We start from the raw sequence: 20,406 nt of genomic DNA on the forward strand, positions 1-20,406 counted from the left end.
ATATACAACATCTCCTTTATCCTGCATCTGTTGATGGGCACTAAGTTTGTTTCCATATCTTGGCTATTGTAAATGCCATGATGGACACAGGGGTGTGTATTTCATATTCCTTGGATAAATACCCAGAAGTGGGATTGCTGGATCATATGGTAGTTCTATTCTTCATTTTTTGAGGAGTCTCCATATCGTTTTACACAGTGGCTGCACCATTTTACATTCCTACCAACAGTGCACGAGGGTTCCCTTTTCTTCACTTCTTTACCAACTTTTTTTTCTCTCTTGCCTTTTTGTTAACAGCCATTCTGACAGGTGTGAGGTGATACCTCGTTGTGATTTTGACTTGCATTTCTCTAATAATTAGTGATGTTAAACATCTTTTCATGTGCCTGGTGGCCAACTGTATGGCTTCTTTGGAAAAATGTCTATTCCGTTGAGCTGGAATTTAAAGGGTTGTGTGGGGAGGGCCTCTGAGCAGAGGGTTCAGAGGATGAAAAGGCAAAGAGACAGAAGATTTAGTAAGACATTCAGGAAAGTGCAGATCACTGACACATCCTACAGAGCCCCATCATAAACGTGCATACAAATGCATGTGCATGCACACACACACACACACCCCTCCTGAGCAGGTCCCCAGCATAAGAGCCAACATTGGCCTCCTCCTAATTTGCAGAATTGAAACAGGCTTGGACAAGAGGCTTGCTTTGGCAGGGAAGGCTGCTGACCCTAATTCCTTCCCTCCAGAAGCTAGGCACACCCATCTGGCATCTTTTACACTCAGGCCCAGGATGGGATCTGGTCCCAAGGTCCTGTCCACCCAGCTTTCCTGAGCCCATTGGAATGAGCTTTATTGGCCAAATAATGGGAAACTGGGAGCCTGCCTGGGGGTCTCCAAGGCCCAGCCAAGACAGAGGGCTCCTCAGCAGAGGGTACGTCTGGAGAAGGATCCAGAAAGACCTGTGGTCCAAGCCTCAGGCCCAGGTCAGGGATGGGCTGCAACAGCAGCTCTCCCACCCAGCTCTGCCCCGGTATCCCTCTCCCCAGCCCTGATTGCTGTCTCTTCCGTTCATTTTGGGTTCTAGCGAGTCATCTCAGCAGCGTCAACATGTCCCGGCCCAGCAGCAGAGCCATTTACTGTAAGCCGTCCCTCCAGTGCCCTCTCCCCTTCCCTCCCACTGAGCTCCCTGAACCCCCTGCCCTCCCTTCTCTCCCTCACCATGCTCACCACCCCCTATTGCTGTATATGTCTCACCTCCTTCTTCTGCCCCCACACCCTTGCTTTGTGCCACGGCAGTGCACCGGAAGGAGTACTTGCAGAATCTCACCTCAGAGCCCACCCACCTGCAGCTCAGGGTGGAGGTGAGTAACCTGGGGGCCCCAGACAGTTTCCTGATTCAACCCAAGTTTTCCCATGTGTCCACTGCCCTGACAAAAAAACAGACATCTGAGATAAGTCTCTGCCACAGAAGCCAATGGCCTGACCCAGTCAGAGCAGGTGGGTTCGGGCCCAGCAAGCCTAACTGAGCATCTGCTAAATGTGGGGAAGGAAGATGGGCAGGGAAGGCCAGGCTAGAGGTTGAGGTGGTGGACGTCTTATCCCCGGGCAGGAAAAAGCAGCAGAGGGACGGGTCAGGAGGCACCTGCCGCCACCCCATCCCCCCCTGTCTCCCAGTCCACCCCCTGCCCCAGGAAACTGCTCTTTGCCCAGGATCTGGCACAGCTGGAGGAAGGAATGTGTGAGGTTAGCGGTCCCTGTGTGAGGACTTGAAAGGACCACTGTGTGAGAGCGGAGCTTTCTGGGCTTGAGCTCCCCGGGCAGGCCCGCGTAGCTTAAGGCCTACAATGGAAGCTCTGGCCCTGCGTGGGAAGACAACACTGGCTCTGCCACATCTAGTTGCCTGGAGAGTTGCTGACACCACAGCAAAAGCTCAGACTGGAAGGGTGTGGCAGAGAAAAGAAGACACCAGATCAGATCGAAGGTCTGGGGTAGAAACCGCCCCTGGGCAGCAGCAGATTTAGGGCCCTCCCGGAGAAGAAGCAGAAGAAGCAGCGAGGGATGCTGGAGCAACCGTCTGGAGGCTCCAGAGGGCGGCAGAGGTCAGGGCCCCCCAGCCAGCTGGGTTGGGCCCAGGAGCACTGGGTTTCATGGAGGGATGGGGGTTAGGAACCAGCTTCGGTTAGTTCTAGCAGGCAAGAGCAAGAGGAGGCATGTTCAGGATGCCAGGGCATTTGCTCATGATGTCAGAGCTCCTGAATATGCCAGCCGTGTGAACAGGGAGAGGAGCTGGGAGCTATGCAGAGGGCAGCTTGGTGGGATCAAGGGGCAGGAGGCAGACGACCTCCCCCCAACAAGGGCCTGGTGGGGAGGGTGAGGGGCAGGACTGTGACCAGTGAAGGCAGTGTTTGGATAAGAGAAGGGAGGGGTCTCCTCAAGGATAAAAACACTGCTGGAATGATCAGGCTAGCAGGGGGCAAGGGCCTGAGTGGAGACAGAGGTCAGTATGGACCTCTCCAGGCAAGAATCAGAGAGAAGGGGGGCTTGACTTCTTCCTGAGAGACTGGGAGGTGATGGATTAGCAGAAGTGGGACGTGCCTTCTGGGCATGGGGAACAGCATGAGAAAAGGCATGGAGACAGGAACGCTAGGTCAGGGAGGAGATGGACCAGGCTGGGATGGTGATTCCAAAGAGGGCAGAGGAAGCCAGGGGCAGAATTTGAGCATCCTATATATATCCCACCCAGAGAAGTTCAGACTTATTTGTTGGGTAGTTGAAGCCCACATCTACCACGATCTAGCCCCCTCAGCTGGCCTGGACTGTTAAAGGCCATGACTGTCCTTCCTCCAGAGTCCTAAACCCCCTCCTACAGCCCATCAGACCCTGACTTGGGGGCCCCATCCTAGCCTGACTGCCTCTGGCCCTCACACTGGCCCTTGAAGTTTGCTTTATAGGGATTGCCTGGCACTTCCCAACAAGGAGGCCAGGGACACGTCTTCCCCCTCTGCTGCCTTTCCCCCAGCCCCCAGCCCTGCTCATTCCCACCTGTGATCCCCTTCTCCAAACCTTCTCCGAGTCCTGCATCTCCTCCTCTCCCCTCAGCACCTGCTGACATGTAAGCTGGGGACGCAGGGAGTCCAGGAGCCCAAGGATGCCCTGCAAAAGCTGCAGGAAATGGATGCTCAGGGCCAGGTGTGGAGCCAGGACTTGCTCCTGCAGGTCAGGGATGGCTGGCTCCAGCTGCTGGACATCGAGACAAAGGTCAGCCTCCCACCATTCCCCGCAAGGGATCATAGCTGACCCAGGCCGTGGGAAAGCAAGCACCAGGCATGAACACCATCGATCCATGTCCCACACGGCAACCACCCCTTCCCGTACACAATACATACCCAGGACTAGGAAGAAACGGGGGACAGAGGCACAGGGTCAGGGGAGACGATGCCCCACCCCAGACCACTAGAAGGGTGGAGCAACCCAGGTCAGGAGCTCCCAGGAGTCAGCCTGGCTCTCAGTGACCTCACAGCTGACCTCTCTGCCTGGCCCAGGAGGAACTGGAATCTTACCGCCTGGACAGCGTCAAGGTCATGGACGTGGCACTCAACACCTGCTCCTACAACTCTGTCCTGTCCATCACTGTGCAGGATTCAGGCCTGCGAGCCACTAGCACTCTGCTTTTCCAGTGCCAGGAAGTGGGGGTGAGTAGGTGTGGAATCCAACAACCATCACGCCCCCACTCCTCCCTGACCCCCCATCCCCAGCCTGTCTGACTGCTGCTTCCTGCAGGCAGAGCGACTGAAGACCAGCCTGCAGAAGGCTCTGGAGGAGGAGCTAGAGCAAAGGTAGGCAGCCTCTGCCCCAGCCCACCTGCAGGACCTCAGAGCTCAGGTCTGGGTGGGCCAGACCCTGCCCCACATCTGGGGGAGCCCAGGAGCCTGTGGCCCAATAACATAGTCATTGACTTGGGGAGGGGCCAGGCTGAAATAGGGCACAGATGGGCATGGGGAAGGGGCTGGGGCTGGGCCCAGGGAACTCTGGAGGCTGGCCTCCGAGGCTGATGTGGGACGAACTGGTCCCAGAGAGCAGGCACATGAGGCAGGGAAGAGTCAGGGAAGGGTTCAGATGGAGACCAGGGAGCAGGGCTGGTCGGGCTCCTGGAGACAGGGAGTGGTACCCTCGGGTCCTGGGGCAGAAGGGTGGGCAGTGCCTCTGTCCCAAGAACCCTGTCAAAGCTGTGTCCCCACCATGTGCTCACAGACCCCGATTCGGAGCCCTTCGCCCAGGTCAGGACAGATGCAGGGGGCCTCTCCTGGAAAGGCCGATCCCTAAGGAGCAGGTACCTCCTCTGGAGTGTAGACCCCTTCCAGAACAGCACCACTGGATGACCCCAGAGCACAGTAAGTTTGGGCGTGGGGGCCAGTGGGAGGAGAGGATTCCCATCAAAGATCAAAGAAGTTCTGGGCCATGGTCCCCTCCCATTGCAGACACACCGCCAACCCCAAGGCCCCTGCCACACCACTCCAGCATCCAAAAGTCAAGTGCCTTCACTTTGCCTCCTTCGAGGAGGTCCCCATCCCCCGGGGACCCAGAACGGGATAAGGTAACGGCAGATTGTCTTGGGATCGTTGAGGATTTTTGGTCCTGGCCCAAGGGAGGACACCAGTCGTCTCCCTCACCCCAACGAGCCAGGTGCCAGGGTGACCAAGGCAGGGCCTGGGCTGAGGAGGGACACGGAGCCTTGGTCAGACCCTGGGCTGGGCCTGAGTCTCAGGCTTGTGGTAGGAGGTGGCGGGGGGTCAGGGTTGTGAGTTCCAGGGTGGGCCTAACTGCCCACTCAGGCCATGGGTTGTTTGGGGTCCAGGAGGTGCTGAACCACATCCTAAGCGACATCGAGCTATTCATGGGAAAGCTGAAGGAGGCCCAGTCAGACACCAGTCGTAAGAAGAAGAGACAGGGGAAGAAAAGGATGAAGAAAAAGATAAAGAATCAGGGGGGTGAGTGCTGAGGGCCAGGGGAGAGGAGTGGGGGGAGAGTCTTGGGATGATCTGTGACTCGCCACCTTCCCACTTCTCTCTGTAGGGATAACAGAGGCACATTACATCGACTGCTTCCAGAAGATCAAGTACAGCTTCAACCTCCTGGTATGTGGCTCCCCACAAGTTCCCCAGCCCTTCCCCCCACCCCACCTCAGCAGTCCCCTCCTCTCTTGTCTCATGGACATCCCAAGCTTCTCCAGCTTCTCCCCTGGAACCACCCCTCCCCACCCTTGGGACTTTTGGAGAAATGCCAGGCTCCCCATCAAGGCCCAGAACAATGGGGCCCTGGGGTCCTGGTGAAAGTAGGGTGGCAGGAAGGGTGGTAACAGGCTTCGCCTTGTGTCCTCAGGGAAAGCTGGCCATGATGCTGCAGGATACAAGCGGCCCCGTGTTCGTACACCTCCTCTTCCAAACTCTGAACTCCGTGAGTCGGGGGAGGAGAGGGTGGTGCAGAGGGACCTGCTGAAGTTAAGATCAGACAGAGGCCAGGGTGGGAGGTAGGGGGCAGAGGGAGTCTGTGGGTCTCCCCCTTGCTCACCCCAGCACATTCTTCTCCTTGACCCCAAGACACCATCCCCACTATGCACTGTCCTTGACCCCAAGGACACCAATGGGGGCAGGAAGGAGCAGGCCTGGGGCAACGTGGTATTGCAAAAGTGGGAAGCCAGGGACCCCGGGCCCTTTCCCACTCCTGTCTGGCCCTGCAAGAGCCCAGACTTCCTGAAACCTTCTGTCCCTCCCCAGATCCTGGAGCAGTGCCCTGAGCCTGGCCTAGCAGCCCAAGTGATCTCACCCCTCCTCACCAACGAGGCCATTGACCTGCTGCAGTCCTGTCTAAGCCCACCTGAGAGTAACCTCTGGAAGGGGCTGGGCATAGCCTGGACCACCAGCCAGTAAGTGACGACAAAGCCTGAATGAATCAGAGGCAAGGGACAGGGGGGCATAGGGCAGGACACACAGGGCAGGAGGTGGCAGGCTCTACATTGTGTCTTAAAACAAACAGAAATTCTGTACCCATTAAACAATTAAACAAAACTCTGTACCCATTCCTCCCACTCCCCAGGCCCTGGTAACCTCTATTCTATGAAATATCTCAAAACAAATTGAAGGACTCTACCTGGAGTGTCCAACTTTTAATTAGGCTAAGTACAAACAATGAAAACAAAACAAAACAAAACCACCACTTACCATCACCCACCACTGAAGGGAAGCATTATTTCAGAAAAAAAGAACAATTCTTCCCAAGGAAGGAGAGTTGGCAACCTTCTACTAAAATTTTTCTCATTTTTGTCAAGGACAAAGTGAAAACTCTGTCTCAATTCCTGCCCAGATTTTAACAATTACTGACGTAAGAGATGCTGCAAATGTAACATCAATAAGAGTTGCAACCAACCAGCCAAGGAGCTAAGAGAGAAAGAGATATTCCACGCAGGTGGAACCGTGAGATGAGCAGTTGGGCGGCAAGGCCAAATTGATGAGAGCTGTGGGGAAGGGAGGATGAAACCAGCTTGGATATGCTGAGCTGAGGTGTCAGTGGAACCTTCGCAGAGACAGAGTGGCCTGGGCTTTGGGGGAGAGGTCCGACCTGGCTACAAGAGTTTGAGAACAGTCAGTACAGAAGTGATAGTTGGGGCCACCTGGAGGTAAGCACTGCAGTGGGAGCCCCAGAGCTCACTTTAACAAGCATGGTCTGCTCTCCCCATGAGAGAAGGGCCTGGGGAAACTTCAAGGTGGTGAAAGGAAACAGGGTTAAGGAGACAAAGAGAAATTCCAGAGAGTTAAAAGGAGAAACAAAAAAGCAGAAGCATGAAAACCAAGAGAGAAGAGGGTTGGGTTTTTTAATATAAATTTATTTATTTATTTTTGGCTGTGTTGGGTCTTCATTGCTGCATGCAGGCTTTCTCTAGTTGCGGCGAGCAGGGGCTACTCTTCACTGCGGTGCGCGGGCTTCTCATTGCGGTGGCTTCTCTTGTTGCGGAGCACAGGCTCTAGGCGCGCAGGCTTCAGTAGTTGTGGCACGTGGGCTCAGTAGTTGTGGTGCACAGGCTTAGTTGCTCCACGGCACGTGGGATCTTTCCGAACCAGGGATCGAACCTGTGTCCCCTGCATTGGCAGGCGGATTCTTAACCACTGTGCCAACAGGGAAGTCCAAGAAGAGGGTTTTAGAAAGAGAAATCAACGGGGAAAAAAACCAGTGGTTCTAGGATTCTTTTTGCCTAATGAGCAGTTTTTCTTTTTCCAATTCAGCCCCATTAAAGGATTTTTGTGTCCAATTCATCTAAAGCCATAAATTATAACTTAATGTAATCAATTTCTTTTATTGTGGTAGAATATACATAGGATAAAAGTTAGTTAAACTATTTTTAAGTGTATAATTCAATGCCATTAAGTACATTAACAATGTTGTGCAACCATCACCACTATCCATTTCCAGAAATTTTTCAGCATCCCAAACAGAAACTCTGTACCCATTAAACAATCAACCAAAACTCTGTACCCATTCCTCTCTTTTCCCAGCCCCTGGTAACCTCTATTCTATTTTCTGTCTCTGTTTATTATTCTAAATATAAAATTAAGTCAGATGTGGCCTAAGATGTTTTCTCATTTCTTAAAGTAACCAAAAATGAACGAATGAATGAAATGAAAGACAGAAACACAGAAAATAGAATAACTAAAGAGTTGTAAAAACTCTCAAAATAGTTAAATTTCAGGTAAATTTTATTCAGGTTATTTGATTTTAGGCAAATTGACCCAAAACTATAAATAACCCTAAATTCTGTGGTAATCCAGAAGGATATAGACCATACATACAAGGCCCTTGGATCTGGCAGTCAGGAGATTATCAGGACTTCAGAAGAACTAGTTTCAACAGAGTAATGGCAGAGGTAAAAGTCAGGTTGCAAGGAATAATGAAAGGACCAGAGGTAAGGAAATGTAGGCAGGGCATATGGACACATCCTCAAAAAACTGGACAAAGATAAGGTAATAGGATGACAGCTTAAAAGGCACAGTAACAGAGTCAAGGGAAGACCTGAGCATGTTTTTAGGGCAAAGAAAAGGAGCCAATAAAAAAGATTCAGAAGGGGGAATAATTTACTTGTCCCCGTTGAATAAATTAGCTGCCTCCTGTGTCCCAGGCACTGTACTGTGGATACAGCTCTCAAGGAGTTCAACATAAGTAAGAAACACAGACATGTGAGAATCATGTGCAATTCAGCGTGAGAGGAGCAATAATCCAGGGTGTCTGGAGTTCAGCAGCATGCAAAGAGGAAGCATTCACCTCTGCCCCCGAGACGTAGGGAGGGGACTTCCTCGAAGAGGGGACTTGGCATTCCCCAGGCCGGCAAGCAGAGCATGACTGGAGACCACAAACTGTGCTGCTCCTCCTGCGTGCTAGGTGATGGGTGAGGGGGAGGCTGAGGGGCAAGTACCAGCTCCCACCCTAGAGCCAGCCAGAGCGCTCTGCTGTGATCACAAGGGGGAGTTCCACATACTAACCCGCTAGAAAGAAAGAGATCTGCTGCTGGGGAACTATAACCAGTTAGACCCCGCGGGGGTCTTCCAGCCCTAACGCTCTGCGGTTCTACCACTTTCATTCAAACCCCCCATCAGTGAGATAAAGTACTCAGCTCTTCTGGTGTTGATATGTCTGCACTTTCACGGGCCGAGGTGAGGCTGGCCCACGGATACCTGCACTGTGGGATTTGTACATGCTTAGCTGTTTGCTCCTATGTGGGTGTCCTGGGGCCTTTGATCAGTGCACGTGGGCCACATCCTCCACTACCTAGAAGATTCCCCAGGCTACACCTTGTCATCTCCGCCCTCTCCACATCCCACAGCCTGGCACAGAGTGGACTCAGCCTTGTTCTTTCCCCAGGGCCAACTGGACAGGCAGTGAGCCCCTGCCCTACCAACCCACATTCTATGACGGTTGGCAGATTCCAGAACCTTCCTACCAGGTAAGGGGAGCTTAGCACAGAGTCCTATTCAAAGCCCTAGTCTCTGGCTGGTTTCCACTATCTCAGTCCAAACCATGGTCACATGACACCTAAGTGGTAGGTGGGTTCTGTGTGGTGGGCAGACAGGTGAGGGGATATGAGGCAGCTGTGTGCAGGTGGGTCTGTGGTCTCACACCCCACCTCCCTACCGCCACGCTGGCTGACATCCTGCTCTTAACTCTGTTCTGCCTCTACAGGCACTTTCAAGATACCAAGACTCTACTTCCTTCCGGTATGCCCTGGGTTTAGTCAGGACCATATGGTTCTGGGGAGGGAGGGACAGGGCTGATCCTGTGGATCTGTGGACTCTACATGTCACTGACCTCTGGGCTCTCTTTCAGCCAGGCACGTACATGTACAGGCACACCCCTCCCCTACCTTGGGTGAAAAGGCAGTTTTTTACCTTCCTAGGCTCCAACCCCTTCTTCTTTCAATACTCCCCACACATACCTCTGATTTCCCAGAGCTTGAGTATTAAGTGCTCAAAGGAGAGCTCAGATACAGAAAATTCCACTGCTGGAAGAGTCTTGAGAAATCAACATTTCAGACCCCTTCTGCTTGTAGAAACCCACACTCCAAGCCCACCTAACAAGGACCTGCCCTCAAAATCTGTGGAAGCCCAAAAGCCACCGTTAGACTCCAAGGGGGGGGATATCTGGGGCTCTGGGGCTGAAACAGGGGCCCAGTCTCTGAGGCCCCACTCTCCAGCCATCCTGACTCTGTCTCTGGGGGTAGCGGGGGAAGCCCTAGGTTAGGGAGCAACTTGCACTTTGCTCAAGAGGAGACACACAACCATGGACCCCACCCAGTGCCCTCCAGACCCGGACCTGTCAAGCCAGCCCTGAAAATGCAAGTCTTATATGAGTTTGAAGCTAGGAACCCACGGGAACTGACTGTGGTCCAGGGAGAGGTACTGGAGGTGAGGCATGGGCTTGAGCTGATAAAAGGAGGTGGTGGTTGGTGGGAGCTGCTGGGAGCATGGAGTGGGTGGCCTAGAGAGGGAGAGGGAAGGTGGGGAAGGGCCAGGAGGGAGAAAGCCTGGTCGGGGAGGGGCAAGGCTGGTCGGACAGAGGCTCGGGTCACTGCTGGAGTGACTCTTGGCAGGTTCTGGACCAGAGCAAGCGGTGGTGGCTGGTGAAGAATGAAGTGGGACGGAGTGGCTACATCCCCAGCAACATCCTGGAGCCCCTGGAGTCGGGGTTCCTTGGAAGCCAGAGCGAGTCGCCCCTTCGGGTACTACGCAGCCTAGACTATTCAGAAGCTATAAAGCCTGAGTCAGAGGTGGGGGCAGGGAGGATTCAGTAACAAGTGGAGGAGATGGTCCCTGTTCAACTTAAACAGTATTATCACACGCTTACTGTATCCTGAGTTTACTCGTGGGACCAGAGCAGAGAACAAGCCTTGTGCCTATCAGACAAGCGAACCATGGAGTGAGACAACTGATCTGATGGAAGCCCAGAGAAGGGACCCAGATGATGGTGGCTGTAGGTGGCTCTGAGATGAAATGGCCTCTGACCCCCACTTCCCCTGATTCTAGGCCCCAGGGCTTCGACTTAGCTCAAGGCCCGAGGAGGTCACAGCCTGGCTGCGGGCAGAGAACTTCTCCACTGTGTGAGTGCCAAGTCCCATGGCTTTACCTCTGTAAATGTCTCAGATAATAATCAGGCACCCCTCCCCATCACAAGAGTCTCTTCCAGGGCACTTCTCCCTTCAACCTCAGGAGCTATGAAATTAGTTTCAGCCAATATGTTTCTCTTACTCCCTGACCTCCAGATACCCTTTCTGTGCATTCTTCTGTCACCCCAGTCTCCAAGCCCAAACAGCCCCTTCTCCACCCAGACACCCAGGCCTGGGTCCTTCCGCCCCACCACTGACAGTTTCTGCTGTTTCTGTTCCCAGCACCGTGAAGACACTCGGGTCCATGACGGGGCGCCAGCTGCTTCACATGAGACCTGGGGAGCTACAGATGCTGTGTCCCCAGGAGGCCCCACAGGTCCTGGCACGGCTGGAGGCTGTCAGAAGGATGCTGGGGGTGAGGCCACCCTGGGATCCTGACCCCCGCTGGAAATGTGGGATGATCCCTGAGTGAGAGTGTCAGGTGGACAAGCCAGCAGCCCCAACCCTGGGGTGGCACTCAATGTGTCAGGTCTGGCCACAGGACAGTCCCCCAGGAGCTTGATTTCATGTGCTCAGGCATGCCTTGAAGCTCCTAGCTGACTGTTGGCGTCAGCTCTGGGGTCCCTCACCTGCCACTAGCCTCACCTCAACCTTTTCTTTCCTCAGATGAACCCTTAGGCAGCAACTCAAACACCTCCAAGACCAAGACTTTCTCACAAGCAAGATGGCGGATCTGATAACTCTTTAGAGCCCCGAGAATTCTTCTTTCAGGCCCCCAGGTTGCAGCGAACCCCACACCTCAGCTCACACAGCAAAGAAGATGAGCAAGCTCAGAGGTTGAGACAAATAGTGCCCCTTCTTGCTGTGTTGAGAGCTCTCCGCAGTTGCCACCTATTTGTTGCATCTCTTTCCTGAGCCTGGAGCACTTAAGCCTAGGTTTGTCAGGACTCTGTTTAGCCCCCCTCCTCCCCAATAAAAGTATCTTCAAGCTTGTCATGCGCCTCTCTTGCAGCTTCCTCTGGCCCTGATGGAGGCCAAAGGCAGAGAGTCAGGAAGAGCTGGAACACTGAGCATGAAACAGCAGCAGCCCTACATCCATCACTGGGCCAGACTGTTTGAATGTGAGTGGGAATTCAATGGAGCTGAGCCAGAATTTGAGAATTATGGTCCAAGCTCTCCTTAGTTTCTAAACAAACTCCAAAATAAGGCTATACTCGACATCTTTATCCTTCTGTGTACATTTCTTCCAGTATATTCCAAGGCACCCAGCACAGTTGAGGGCACAACACTTCACAAGAGCAAGGAGTACTGGGGTTGACAGTGGTAGGTTTTGATCAGCCATACTGGCTGATGATCCAGAGACGCACTAAAAAAAGCATGTCAGGTGCTCCACGCTCTACTTGGCAACTTTCTCTTCTAATACTTTTGTCCCCTCCTGTTCGGTGAGCTAACTTTGAGCCCCCTCCCCAGCTTGTCTCCTTAGTAGCAGAACATAGGGAACACTGGACTGGAACATTGGACTGCCTGTGTGAACTCTGGCAAGTCGTTTCACTCTCTGGTTTCCTTTTCTCTCAAACGTTAAGTGAAGAGCCTGGACTGTCTGTGGCTTCTAATATTTAGTATGCATAGCCTTCTTTAATCTCAGAACTGTCACAGACTGCCCTCCCTACAAAACAGAGGTTGTACTTTCATTGATTTAGTCTACAGATAAGGCTTGATGTACTTATGGATTAAGGGCCCTTAAGATGTTCCCTTAGTCTCTCTTATTTGAATTTGTCCATGACCCTAACACTGCCAGAATATTGTATTTTTCGACTGCCTATGTCATCCCCTCAAGTTCCTGGCCTCAGAAAATCATCTCTCTTAGCTGGTAACACTGAATAAGAAAGCAAACATTTTCCCTCACAAAATAGAACAAAAGTGAGACCCTTAAGGTTTGACTGTCAAGGGCAAAAGTTAACCAGAAAAGTTAATTTGGGGGAACGGGGGAGGAGATATTGACACATTGCCTTCTGGGGCTTCATGGAGCTGAAGGAGTCCTAGAAACAGGGAAACCCTCCAGAACCAGATAAAAAAAAGTATGCTCCCCAGATTTCCTAGCAAGGACTGAGATGAGGTGAGACTGTCTGGATATGCAAGCGCAAAGGAACTAGCACAAATTGGGCTGACAGACCTAGGTTTGAATCCCAGGCCACCCATGGAAACTTGAACCTAGGAAGGCAACTCACCCAACCTCTCCAGGCCTCAATAATCTTAAAGGGCATAAAACCTACTTCACAAAGTTGTTGTGAAGCTTAAATTGCAATAAATTAGTAACATACGTGAAATACCTAGACTATTGACTAGCATATCATAGGTATTCCATAAGTGTTAGTCTTATACCCAAGTTAATTTGTGACTGGCCTGTTATCTTAGGAAGAGAAATCCAGGCATTATAAATGCGTCTGTCCCAATGTGTTTGTACTTTTTCCTTTCTTCTTTTAGTGAACTGTCCTTTTAAAAAGCCTCATCTTTGCTTCAGCCAAACTAAGGGGGAAATGTGAGTTCCCAAACCCAGGCTAGGGCGTCTTAGAACACAGGGGCTCTGTGTTCTAAGTGGCTGTGCTGTAGAGGCCAGGCCAGACACCTAACGAGCAGCTCCGAACTCCTCCCCATCCACCCCCAATGCACACGCCAAAGATAGAGATTCCCTGGTGGTCAGTCTCAGTCCCCTCCTGGTTCTTGCCCACCTCCCCCGAAACCCTCCACCCCCCGCTAGATAAATATTTATGGCATGAATCGCACTCTCCCAGGGTAACCAGGACCCTCACCGCCTAGGCTGTTAGGGCTCCTCCCACCCTAATTGGCACTAGTAAACAAACACAGTTCGGCTTCACGCGTAGAGAATGCAGAGACCCAAACCCAGGTCCGGGTCACTCTCCTCCTCTGCCTAGCCCGGGGATGGTCCGCCCCCAACCCCAGGGACTGTAGAAGTCGCGCATGCGCCTGGCCAGGCGGACACTCTGAGGGAGGGGAAGACGACGGTGGGGGCGGAGTCAGATGCGCACGTTGGTGCCACCTACTTACGTCGGGTATAAAGCCCCTCCCGTTGGCCATCTACCCCCAGTCTGCGAAGGCCCGCACGCAGCATCGAGATGTCGTCGAAGTCGACCATGATTCTGGGTTACTGGGATATTCGCGGGGTGAGTGCCGTCTCAATTGCCAAGCCGCTCGGTCTGGTAGACGGACGCGGAGGTGGCCGGGGGCTCACGGTCAGTGGTCTCCGAGAGAAGGGGGGGTTCTACACGGGGGCCAAACCTCCTACGCCGCGACGCTTAACGCTGTGCGGCCGGCCCCAGCCGAGCTCCCGGGCCGCGGAGGCCGACCCCTGCCCCGCCTCTGGACACGCTGGCCTGGGGGAGAGGGGCTGAGGGCAGCAAGCCCAACGGAGTAGGTCTCAGGAGCCGCTTAACTACCCCCTCGGCGGGATGCAGCGTCTGGGCAACCCTGGGCCGGAAGGGGGCGGGGCATTGGCGGGCGGGGTTTGGGGGTGCCGTTGGGAGCTGTGCAGGTGCTGACTGGGAGCTTTTTTTACTCCCCAGCTGGCGCATGCCATCCGTATGCTCCTGGAGTTCACGGATACAGCCTATGAAGAGAAAAGATACACGTGCGGGGAAGGTAATGCCCCTCTGGGTGCCAGTGCGACGCCGCGCTAAGCCGAGCAGGCCCTCCAACTGTCCCTGTCTTCTTCTGCCCTGAGGGTGGCATCACGACGAGGTCGGGTGGGACTTCTGCCCCAATCACCTGGGAGCTCTCTGCTGTGTACATTGTGGGGAGAGAGCTGGGGATTCTCCCTCTGCCATAGCCCAACCCTGTCTTAACACTTTATGAGTAATGGTTAAGCTTTGGGGGCCTAGGTATGTGAGGTATTGGAATTAGGGTGTGTCTTTAGATCTTTCCACTCTCCTCAGGTCGGATATTAAGGAGGTTGGATACCACTTCATTCTCTCTCTTACAGCTCCTGACTATGATAAAAGCCAGTGGCTGGATATGAAATTCAAACTAGACCTGGACTTTCCTAACGTAGGTGGCTTTAGGAGAAGAGGGTACAGAAGGGAAGGCCTTCAAGTATATCCTTGCTCCTTTCCTCTCTATTCTAGGGGGATCTAGAATATGGGCTCTTAACCTGGATAGAATAGATAGAATTCAGGGGTCCTTGAACTTGGATGGAGAAAAAATTACATTTTCATTTCCACTAACTACTAACTAAAAGTTAACAATTCCTTCTGATGTGAGTATAGGCAATCAGTGACCTTGATTATTAGCCATGCCTGTGACTTTGTCACTAGTAGAAAATGGATATTTTTGTATTATATTAATGTGTTGCAGATATTATAAATATTATTTGTACTTATCATAATTTGAAAGTATGATAGTTATTACCTCTCGTTATTTAATGCATTCATAGACACATATTGCTCTTACAATTTTGTTCTTTTAATATTATATAAATCGTGTAAATATATGTAATTTGCTTTATGCATTTAAAAACCTTATTCTAAGAAGGGGTCCAGAGCTTCCCAGGTGGCGCAGTGGTTAAGAATCTGCCTGTCAATGCAGGGGACATGGGTTCAAGCCCTGGTCTGGGAAGAGCCCACATGCCACGGAGCAACTAAGCCCGTGGGCCACAACTACTGAGCCTGTGCTCTAGAGCCCATGTGCCACAACTACCGAAGTCCGCATGCCTAGAGCCCGTGCTCCACAACAAGAGAAGCCACCGCAATGAGAAGCCCACACACTGCAACGAAGAGTAGCCCCCACTAGACACAACTAAGGGAAACCCGCGTGCAGCAACGAAGACCCAATGCAGCCAAAAATAAATAATTAAAAAAAAAAAAAAGTGTCATGGCTTGCACATACGCATACACACTCACACACACACACACACACACACAGATTAAGCACCCCTGTCTAGAATCAGGTGCAGACCCAGTTACTAACTTTTACTTACTCTCTTCTTTCTCCTGACACAGCATCTTCTCCCTACTGTTCACTTCCCTGCAAGTCTTATCTTTCAGGAGAGAGAGGCAGGTAGGCAAGAGAGAGTCGGGTGGTTCATTTGGCCTGTCCTTTTCCTTCCAGCTGCCCTATCTCATGGACGGTAAGAACAAGATCACCCAGAGCAACGCCATCTTGCGCTATATCGCCCGCAAGCACAATATGTGTGAGTGGGGTAGGGCTGGTGAGGTGAGGGCTGCTCACCTGGGGGTGGATAAGGCCAAATGACAGTTTGGCCTACAGGTGGTGAGACTGAAGAAGAAAAGATTCGAGTGGACATGATGGAGAACCAAATAATGGATTTTCGCATGCAACTGATACAACTCTGCTACAACCCTGACCACGTGAGTTTCCTTAGCAGGAAGGCATCAAGAAAAAGGAGCATTTAGGAACCCAAGGGTTAATTCTGCTCCATTCGCATACAGATGATGACAGCTATTCTCACTTTCCCTTTTACCTCTCTCCCAGGAAAAACTGAAGCCTCGGTACTTGGAACAGCTACCTGGACAACTGAAACAGTTCTCCTTGTTCCTGGGGAAATACTCATGGTTTGCAGGGGAAAAGGTAGGAAGAAAGGAAAAGGAGGGGATCCCTTTCTATCTCTGCAGGTGTTAATGAACTCCCAGACCTGATGATCTTATCATCCCTCTAGCTCACCTTTGTGGATTTCCTCACCTATGATGTGTTAGATCAGAACCATATCTTTGAGCCCAAGTGCCTGGATGAATTTCCAAATCTGAAGGCTTTCATGTGCCGTTTTGAGGTGATGCTCCCTGCACCTTTCTCTTACAAAAACAGACTCCCCCGGGCCCCGAGGGACCCCATTATGGTAGATTCTTGCCCAACACCAGCTTTTGCCTAAAGGGATCAAGGTTGGACACCTCTAAGCCTTTAAGTCTTGGGAAGGCCCTGGCTTCTATACCTTGAAGGCACTATCTACAAGAAATGGCAGGGGTGAGGGGCTTGGGGGGTGGAGTCAGGCAGCATGTGAGTGTTGCTGTTTTGGAATGGGTCTTTTGGCTGGGTTAGAGTCTTTATAAGGTTTGGTGTGCTTTCCCTTCAGGCCTTGGAGAAAATAGCTGCCTACATGCAGTCTGACCGCTTCCTTAAGATGCCCATCAACAACAAGATGGCCCAGTGGGGCAACAAGAGAATATGCTGAGCAGGAGGCATACTTGCACTGCTTGTTTTGTTCCATCCTGTCCCTAGGGGACCTGTACTTTCTCTTCTCTGCTCTTTTCAATAAATAGCACTGAGGCTACTGGTGTCCAGCTGGATGTCTCTCGGGAGTAAAGGCCAAAGGAGAGTAAGGACATGTTATTTCAATCACTGCAACGTTGACATTCACCCACCCCACACCTGAGTTTAAGGACTAGAGGTTCTTGCCCAGCCCTTCAGAGTACTAGAAATAAAGGTGAGATTGCACAGCTGTAGGTGACAAGTGTGTTAAATGAGACTAGAGCCCCTGTGAAGACCTGGTGAAGATAAGTAAAACTGTGTGGTACTATGAACTCAACAGAACTGGAGTTCAGAAACAGACCCTTATATATGTGATAGAGATGATATTTCAAACTGGTAGACTAACCAATATATAGGAGTGGGACAGTTACTTAACAATTAAAAATAATAGGCCCTGGGCTTCCCTGGTGGCGCAGTGGTTAAGAATCCGCCTGCCAATGCAGGGGACACAGGTTCGAGCCCTGGTCCAGGAAGATCCCACATTCTGCGGAGCAACTAAGCCCGTGTACCACAACTACTGAGCTCACACGCTGCATCTACTGAAGCCCGTGCGTTCTAGAGCCCGTGCTCCGCAATAAGAGAAGCCACCGCAATGAGAAGCCTGCGCACCGCAACAAAGAGTAGCCCCCGCTCGCCACAACTAGAGAAAGGTCGCATGCAGCAACAAAGACCCAACACAGCCAAAAATAATTAATAAATAAAAATAAATAAATGTATTAAAAATAATAATAATAGACCCATACTTCATACCATTCACTAAAATTAAGTCATCTGGAGTTTAAGGCCCAATGTTAAACACAAAGCTCTAGAAGTATTAATGAAAACGTATGACTGTTTGTGATCATAGGGTAGGAAACATTTCTCTAAGACATTTTAAAAAGCTGTAAAGGGAAAGATTTACAAATTCAACATTATTCCACATAAAAATTTTTTGGGACAAAATGAAATGACAAGTGAGATAAAGGACCAGTATAGAGACTATATAAAGAACTCAAATCATTAAGGCAACTCAGGTTTTTTTTTTTTTAATTGAATATAGTTCCCTATGCTATACAGTAAGTCCTTACTGTTTATTTTATATATACTAGTGAGTGTCTGTTAATCCCAAACTCCTAATTTATCCCCTGCCACCGCCTTTCCCCTTTGGTAACCATAAGTTTATTTTCTATGTCTGTGAGTCTGTTTCTGTTTTGTAAATATGTTCATTTGTATCTTTTTTAGATTCCACATGTAAATGATATATATGTCTTTGACTTACTTCACTTTGTATGATAATCTCTAGGTCCATCCATGTTGCTGCAAATGGTATTATTTCATTCTTTTTTATGGCTGAGTAATATTCTATTGTATCTATATTACCACATCTTCTTTATCCATTCATCTTTCAGTGGACATTTAGGTTGCTTCCATGTCTTAGCTGTTGTAAATAGTGCTGCTATGAACATTGGGGTGCATGTATCTTTTTGAATTAGAGTTTTCGTCTTTTCTGGTTATATGCCCAGGAGTGGGATTGCTGGATCATATGGTAACTTTATTTTTAGTTTTTTGAGGAACCTTCGTACTGTTCTTCATAGAGGCTGCACCAATTTACATTCCCACCTTCAGTGTAGGAGGGTTCCCTCTTCTCCACATCCTCGCCAGCATTTATTATTTGTAGACTTTTTGATGATGGCCATTATGACTGGTGTGAGGTGATAGCTCATTGTGGAGGCAAACTCCATTTTTTTTTAAAATGGACAAAAATCTATGAACAGATGATTTATGGAAATAGAAATATTGATGGCCAAAGAAAGTTTAAAAAATGTTTATAATCCAAGAAACTGCAAATTATACCAGTAAGAGGACCATTTTTCAGCTGAACAAATTTTTAAAGTTTGTGAAGTGTTGGCAAAGCTTGGGAAATTGATAAGGATTTCTTGCTGGTGAACTTGTGAATTGGTATAGCTACTTTGGAGGACAATTTGTCAATATCTTCTAAAACTCAAATCATATCCTGTGGCCCAACAAAGATGACCTTGCTTCCCCAAACCCAGTAAGGTAGAGTCTCCTGGGAAGAGGGACACTACAGTCCTATTTAATATAATCAAGGAAATGACATCCCATTACTTCTGCTGCAGTTTATTAGAAGAAATCATAGGTCCTGCCTACACTCGGGGAGAGGATTTCAGAAGATCGTGAGTACCAGAAGGTGGGATTATGAGGGCCATTTTAGAGTCTGTTCACCACAGGGAAGAGGCAAGGAAATGAGAAATTGGCCTTGCAGTCCCCTGAGAAAAGAATCCTGGGAAAAAGTGATGACAGAAGAGAGCACCATGGCAATTGTAAAGGAGAGCTTTTAAAAGCATAGGTCCATATTGCACCTGAATTCCAGATAGACTGTAGAAAAATCACATGTTCCAAATTTTTCTAGTTATTACGTTTGTTAGGGAAAATCCATTTAACGGTTATCCAAAACCAAGAAAGCAGAGAAGGTCACTGAGGAACAGATGCATTCCACAGGAGATGTGGCTCCCCCAGGTCCCAACTGCCCCTAACTCTAATTCTAAGACGGACAAGAAGAGAACACTCTCGCAGTGGTTGCCTTCAAGGAAAGAAGGGAAGTGGACGCCCTATCATCCCAGAGGCACAGAGATCGCACAAGTGTGAAACTAGTAGACTAGTGATGGGTTTGTGCAAGTAGTATCAATAACTTTTTAAAACAAAAAACTCGTGATAGCTGAATTTGTTGGAGGAGTTCCCCAAAAAGTATTAAGGAAATTCATTTGTATTCATTGTTGAGCAATTGGATTGAGGCATTTCCAGTTCAGAAGGAAATAAGTGATTCAAGAAAAATTTGTAGAGTTATTTCATTGATGGGATGTGTGGAGTGAGGAACTCTGATGTGTATGGGCATGGATCTGCCTTTAAAGACAGTTTAAGGGCTTATGAAAACACCTGGACTTGGTACAGAAATTGCATTTTCCTTATCCTTCAGCTAGCTGCAGGACTAGGTGGCACAATGAGCCATGTGGGTACAAAGGGATTTAAGGAGTTCAGGTGGATGGTAGGGGAGAGGGAAGGAAGTGACATTTAGCCAGTGATTTTTCTAATGTGCAAGCTTGCTCATGTCACTCCCCTGCTTGAATATGGCTAATGGCTTCTTAGGCCTTGGGAAAAAGACAATCTCCCCCAGTTTACAAAATTCTTCATAATCGACCTCTGCTTCCTTTCCAGCTACATCTCTTGGCAGACGCCCGCCTCTTTCCCTGCCCTGGAGCACTGAATTCCCTAGACTCTAGAGTCAGGCTACCTGGGTTCGGGTCCTGGCTCTGCTACAGTAAACTCTGGCCTCCTGTGCCTCTGTACCTTCTCTGACAAATGAACCCTCCCTCACTGGGACCTTGTAAGGAGTAAGCCAGTGTTTTTAAAACATTTGGAATGGATGGATGCTATATAAATTTATAAATATAAATTATCCAGAAGCACCATGTTCTCTTTTATCTTCACGCTT

The 20,406-nt window shown here is 50.2% G+C and overlaps 2 protein-coding genes and 2 long non-coding RNA genes across 7 annotated transcripts in view; 3 read left to right on the forward strand and 1 right to left on the reverse strand.

Annotated features, from left to right (window-relative positions):
- The window catches only part of LOC309634317, a 143,618-nt gene that overhangs the window by 80,080 nt on the left and 43,132 nt on the right, over positions 1 to 20,406 (forward strand). The window lies entirely within an intron of this gene.
- On the forward strand, positions 253 to 13,693 carry EPS8L3 (EPS8 signaling adaptor L3). 3 transcript variants are annotated; one of them, XM_082404190.1, is made up of 17 exons: positions 253 to 1,133; positions 1,292 to 1,356; positions 3,095 to 3,253; positions 3,538 to 3,687; positions 3,776 to 3,831; positions 4,247 to 4,386; positions 4,474 to 4,589; positions 4,851 to 4,983; positions 5,069 to 5,130; positions 5,375 to 5,449; positions 5,770 to 5,918; positions 8,903 to 8,984; positions 9,221 to 9,255; positions 9,759 to 9,942; positions 10,128 to 10,256; positions 10,561 to 10,634; positions 10,923 to 13,693. In XM_082404190.1, exons 1-17 carry the CDS (start codon positions 986 to 988, stop codon positions 11,110 to 11,112), a joined length of 1,947 nt encoding a protein of 648 aa, XP_082260316.1. In that variant the 5' UTR covers positions 253 to 985; the 3' UTR covers positions 11,113 to 13,693. The 3 variants fall into 3 exon arrangements, with proteins under 3 accessions (XP_082260316.1, XP_082260315.1, XP_082260317.1); XM_082404189.1 differs by having other exon boundaries at positions 4,247 to 4,589; XM_082404191.1 differs by lacking the exons at positions 253 to 1,133; positions 1,292 to 1,356 and adding an exon at positions 1,833 to 2,492 and having other exon boundaries at positions 4,247 to 4,983.
- Positions 6,855 to 13,817, reverse strand: LOC309634293. The gene is made up of 2 exons (XR_014247938.1): positions 13,707 to 13,817; positions 6,855 to 7,155 (listed from the first exon to the last, which is right to left on the reverse strand). It is a non-coding gene; the product is annotated as an uncharacterized lncRNA (long non-coding RNA).
- LOC309634279 (glutathione S-transferase Mu 3) lies at positions 13,688 to 16,938 on the forward strand. 2 transcript variants are annotated; one of them, XM_082404257.1, is made up of 8 exons: positions 13,688 to 13,822; positions 14,222 to 14,297; positions 14,638 to 14,702; positions 15,762 to 15,843; positions 15,921 to 16,021; positions 16,146 to 16,241; positions 16,330 to 16,440; positions 16,741 to 16,938. In XM_082404257.1, exons 1-8 carry the CDS (start codon positions 13,775 to 13,777, stop codon positions 16,837 to 16,839), a joined length of 678 nt encoding a protein of 225 aa, XP_082260383.1. In that variant the 5' UTR covers positions 13,688 to 13,774; the 3' UTR covers positions 16,840 to 16,938. The 2 variants fall into 2 exon arrangements, with proteins under 2 accessions (XP_082260383.1, XP_082260384.1); XM_082404258.1 differs by lacking the exon at positions 14,638 to 14,702 and having other exon boundaries at positions 13,745 to 13,822.

This window comes from Balaenoptera borealis, assembly GCF_965194805.1.
Source record: "Balaenoptera borealis genome assembly, chromosome: 1".
Lineage (NCBI taxonomy): Eukaryota > Metazoa > Chordata > Mammalia > Artiodactyla > Balaenopteridae > Balaenoptera > Balaenoptera borealis.